The 5744-nt window shown below is 37.3% G+C and overlaps 1 protein-coding gene across 1 annotated transcript in view; it reads left to right on the top strand.

Moving 5' to 3' along the window:
- Positions 1-5744, top strand: part of CDH12 (cadherin 12, type 2 (N-cadherin 2)) — a 187870-nt gene that overhangs the window by 110476 nt on the left and 71650 nt on the right. Inside the window, exon 4 of the mRNA XM_009324518.1 lies at positions 838-1005. Within this exon, the coding sequence (XP_009322793.1) occupies positions 838-1005 (168 nt within the window). The remainder of the gene's footprint in view (positions 1-837; positions 1006-5744) is intronic.

Below are 5744 nucleotides of genomic sequence, written 5' to 3'. Positions count from 1 at the left end.
AGGCTGCCCAGGGAAGTGGTTGAGTCCCCATCCCTGGAGGTATTTAAAAGACGGGTAGATGAGGCGCTTAGGGACATGGTTTAGTGGGCATGGTGTTGTTGGGTTGACGGTTGGACTCGATGATCTTGGAGGTCTTTTCCAACCTTAAGGATTCTATAATTCTATAATTCCTTTTATCATACACATTCTTAACATATCAGAGGGGGATTATGGCATACCTATTTAGACATCAGCTATCCAAAATCACTGAAGATTAAGTCATTTGGGTAATATCTTACCATGATATTTTAATTACATTTCTTTATGGAAACTCCTGAAGTTTTCACTGCATCTATGTGCTATATCAAGAAAACTTTCTCAATCAAAGGAGAGTCTTCTATTAAAGACCTTCTGTACAGAAGTAATATTGTCTTGGCTCACAGTAGCTTAACTGTGATGGCAAGTTACTGATTGGAAACAATTGAAGATGCAGTCTCTGAAATGCGTTGCCACCTCCTCCTACATTGCCCTACTCTGCACAGTGCAGCGTTCTTTGATCCCAATGTGGCGAACCTATGCTCATGCCATAGTGAATCCCTAGTGAAAATGCACAATTCTCTTTCAGCCATTCATGTCCTGATTGAAAAGACACAGCAGTCATTTTGAATGGTTTAATAGCTGACGAGCACACTTTTGAAAAGCCCGAGTGATTTGCATGTTTGTGTGTGAACTCCTCTCTTATGAACCCTTTAAGAGGAGTACCATTCCTGGTCCAAGAGATCCAGTATTAAAATGTAATAGTAGACAATCACAGCCCTTTGTTTACTTGTTCTTTCTCTTTCCCATTTCTTCTTGTAGGTGTAATAAGAACAGCTCTGCCAAATATGGACAGAGAAGTGAAAGAACAATATCAAGTTCTAATCCAAGCCAAGGACATGGGAGGACAGCTGGGAGGACTAGCTGGTACTACCACTGTAAACATTACTCTCACGGATGTCAATGACAACCCACCCAGATTTCCTAAGAGTATGTTGCATTCCAAATGCACTAATTTTCAAATAAGCATGGCTGAAAGTATTAATGTGAAAAATCCTTTAGATAAGGAATTGAGATCCAGGAAGAGGAACAGTAGATGATGAAAAAAATTTAGAATATACTGTTGTTTTTTTAAATAATATAAAGCTCAATTTGAAAGTATGAGTTTTGAATGTTTAAGAGGAAATATATCATCATTACACAGGACCAGCCTGAGCCTAAGAGTTCATTTAATTTATACTTTAAAAATGATTTGGCAAATACTATTTTGTCAAGGGAAACTGGACGATCCCCTTCAAATGACAAAAGGTTATAACCTGAGACTTCCAGGTACCAAAGACAGAACTGGCTCACACTAAGCACTGTTGTTATGATAATCAGGAACAGATTTTTTACATGTCTTGGCCCAAAAGTATCCTTGAAAACACTTACAGCCTCAAAATAGTGATCTTCCACTGATAATTTATAACATTTCATATCAATTAGTTTAAATGAGGCTTTTCAGAAGTATGCTAATTTAAAGAGTTTCATAGTCTGTGTATGATTAGCACGATTGTCACTTACTGCTCTCCTTAAATTTACTGGTCTTGTATATTCCGTACCTTTGAAATGCAGACACTAATCAAGCATAGACCTTGATAACTATGCCAAAACAATTAGCTGCTAAAAGTTGTTAATAAGGCAAATTCATATGAGAAAATTTGTGTGAATTTGCAGTAAGATCATGGCAGCTTTTTACTATGTATCTCTTTTCTTGCACATGAATTATAAACCCATTTTACGTATTATAAATGCTCCTTAGGTGCCAAACCACACCTGAAACTTCACAGTTTTCTCTCATATAGAAATTCTTCTTCTTTTCCTCAGTATGAAAATATATTGCATTCTACAGGCATGTAAGAATGACCATATTAAGACAAAGATCCATCTGGCCCTGCCTTCTGTCTCTTACACTGTCATCTAGAGGCTATACATAAAAACAAGCCAAACAATACTCCAGAACATTTCCTCAGTTTCTAATGATTTTTAGCCCAGATGGTGCCTTTGTATTTAACAACCCTCAATGGATTTTTCTTACAGCAAGTTGCCCCGTTGCTTTGAAACTTATGTAAAATTTCAGAGTCCACAACATCCTATGTTAATGAGGTGCACAGATTAATCATATATCATACAGCAAACAGCTTCCCCTCATTTGTTTTGAATCCATCCCTACGTATCTACCTGCACGTTGACCTCTTTAAATAATTCAGAAAGTGTTACAAAATATGACCTTTATTTAGAAAAGCTGTGTTGAGTTTTTTTCAGTATGGGATATTCTCCATGAGGCAAAAACCCTGTGTATGTCTGTCATATCCATCCTTAGCTCCCCAGAACTCCCTGGAAATCTTTCGGGGAAAAAAATCAGTGTTATAATAGCACCTCCAAGACTTCATGTGCCACAGTGGTTTGAAGCAAAATATTACACATCATAATAGTTCACTTATTTCATCCTTCAGGCTCTTGGGCATGTAACAGCTAATCCCAATGATTTGTTACTGTTGTGTCTGTTTGTTCCACAACTGCTTCTATAGCTAACTTAACCTTCTGATAAGTCCCCCATAAAGAAGGGGTCCAGGACAGAAAAATTCCCCAGCTATTCTACACTGAACACAAAGAAAAAAATTTATTAGTTTTACACTTGTGATCTTATCTTCTCTGAGCACTTCTTCTAGATCTCAATTTTGGGTTGACTTTACACAGTCTCTCTCAGGCTTTTGCTTCCAGATGTCTTTAAAAGACAATTATTGTTAGCTTGTTTGCCAGAGATTTATTCAAAGTCATTTTTTGTCTTCTTTATTGTGGTTTTATAGATAAAGCAGATTTTATGGTTCTTTCTATTGTTCTCCCTGAGACACAACTTCATTTTTTTGAAAGATATGTTCTTGCTTTTATTAGCTATGTTGTTTACCCTTGCTGACTTGTTTTTTAATGGGTGCTGTGCATTTGCTGTGTCCCTAGGTAATATCCACATCACCCACAGTGATTTAACCCTCAGCTATCTCATTCAGATTTTTTATAGCAATATCCCTAGGTTTATTTATTTACACTTCTTTTTTTTTTTCTTTTTTATTTAACTGCATACAACCATCATGTAATTTTGGCTCTTACTGCTCCTGCACAGATACTGCTTTTAAACTCATTATGGTTGCTGTAAAATTTAGAAGAACTAAAGAACTTTTCCTGACTAGCTAGTGTTAATACTGTTCTCTTTTTTAAATTTTATTCGACTTCGAGCTTCCTTTAACAGCCATCATTATTCCTCCACTGATAAGGTCTACTTTGCCTTTCCTGTGTATTTTGCTCCTTGGTACTGTGCTGCCTGACTAATTTTCTTCTTTCCCACAGATTTTGAACATACTTATTATGCTGATATTCTTGTTTAGTGTTAGACATTAAAGCTACCCATACTAGTTCCCATTTTAACCCTTGGCTTTATATTGTGGTTTTCTTTCTCCCCTTTACTGGAGGAGAAACTCCTTCCTTAGTTTGATTCTGTGTGCTCTACCATTTCTGCATTTCCTACTGGACTACCATCACCTTTTGTGGCATTCTTCAGTGAAGAATGCAGACTTCTGGTGACTGCACCCTTCATCTGAACTGTGTACTCTTGCATTTTTTTGAATTGTGTGCTTTCCAAGACCTGCAAATTTTCCTGAACTCTTCAGCTAGAATCACAGTAGTCATAGGAAAGTTTTTAAACTTTCTGAAACCTGTTTTTCCCATGGCCAAAATGAATTTTGCATCTTCTCTGTGGGCACCCATTCTTTAGCAAGTTCCCTTACTTTCCAATAATGTGAATCCCTTCTCTTTATACCTTTTTCTCAGCCAGGCATTTAAAGATTTGCCTTTCCATCTTTCTCTCCCTGATCGTACATTGTGAGACAACTTCAGGTTATGCTACTATGAATGTCCTTAACTTCAGCTTTCGCTTGCCAGCCTAAATTTTACCCCTAAGACGTTTGTCCAGTCTTACCTTATTTTGTCAGAGCTCACATGGACTACAGCCACTAGCGCCTCCTTGTGTTTCCTGACATCCTGTCAAAGCATGTGACTTGCTCCAAATCTGGTCAACAAGCAAATCATCCCAGAGGGTCTCTTTGAACCAACATTTCCACTGTCCTCGTCCTCAATGCTTGTTAAACCTCCCACCACTGCAGTCTGCTCCTTCTTTTCAGCTGGAACCTCTGCTGCTGGAAGGGTACCACAAGTGCAAGAGGAAATGATGTAACTGCTTGGAAATTGAAAAACTCAGTGCATTGGCAAGTTCCTTGGGCCCAATGTTCTTTCCTGTGTCTGATTTTCAGTTGTATATTTTACTTTCTTTGTTGTTAGGGGCCTTAGTAATTCTCTATTTTATTGTATGCCTTCATCTACTATGGTGTTGCAAAAAATACACGTCTCACATAATGTCAGACAGTTTTCATGACACAGAGAAATGGAATATATCATCCTCTTTGAACAAGATAGCCTTGAGGTCTCATTTAATGCATGCACTGTAGTTATGACGTCTTTGCCCATTTTTTGCTATGAAGGAGCAAAAAAAATCACAGGAGACCAACCTTGTCCTGTGCTTTACATGCTAATAGCGTTGAAAACCTTTTCTTTCTATTATATCAAATGTCACAGAAGCCGAATTATAGCAGTGACTCTCAACAAAACAGAAGAGAATAATATTGGAAGCTCATGTTGATATTGAAAATAACTTTTAGCATGGCTTACAAGCTAAAATGTCAGTATGGGGACTCTGGTGTATTGGAACAAGTTTGATTAAGGTGGACAGTTAACTGAAACATTCTTTTCTTTTGCAATGTGTTACAGGCAACATATTTATATTCTCATAAACTAAGAACTTCTGTTTAATTGAAACAGTAAAAGCAAAAATCCTGATCAATGGGGATTTACTTAGCCAGTCCCATTTGGTTAAGAGGTATGTGAGACGATGTCTAATGTGCCTGAAATTCACAGAGACACAAGGCTAATTACAGCTAAACAAAAATAATTGATAGAAAAAAAGTTGAGTATGAATTTTATTTCTATGTATTAACCGTATTTTTCAGTTTTGCTCTTTGAAAATGTTGCAATGATTCAGAGTAACTACCTGCCAGGAAATGGAGTTTGTCATTTGCTTGACTACCACAGCTAAAAGGATATTTGTGCAGAATTTTAGTTTATGTGAAAAATAAGCCTTTAAAATCAGGTCCAGGTAGGTGCCAAGTTCAGATCTGGCAAGACCTGAAGAGCCCTCACTGTTGCTGGCAGTTGAGACCTCCAGTATCACATTACTCATCGTTGGTCAACAGCGCCAAGAAGTCCAAGTGCAGACTGAGAAAAGGGACTGAAGGTCCTTTAACACTAACTGCTGCAGGGTAAATATTTTTGCATCACATAATCAGGACAACAGTTTCCCAAAGGGCTTATACCAAAGATGCCCTGCTGTAGATTACCTTATCAAATAAGATATTAATTATCACAGAATAAAGTTTAAATTTCTTTTCTGAACTCAGTTAAGCTGAAAAAAAAGATTTCACAGTAGAAGTGGGAGAATATATGTTATTAATACTTGGAAGAAGCTACGTTGATAAATAATACATTACAAGCTTGCCAAAAAGATGTATCATGGAACACATTCATCTCATCGAGGGTCCTTTAAGGAGACAGGCAGGTTTGGATGGGATATCAGCATCCAGTGA

This window comes from Pygoscelis adeliae, unplaced genomic scaffold (genome assembly GCF_000699105.1).
Source record: "Pygoscelis adeliae isolate BGI_AS28 unplaced genomic scaffold, ASM69910v1 Scaffold295, whole genome shotgun sequence".
Classification (NCBI taxonomy): domain Eukaryota; kingdom Metazoa; phylum Chordata; class Aves; order Sphenisciformes; family Spheniscidae; genus Pygoscelis; species Pygoscelis adeliae.
This window is presented reverse-complemented; position numbering and strand designations above follow the sequence as displayed.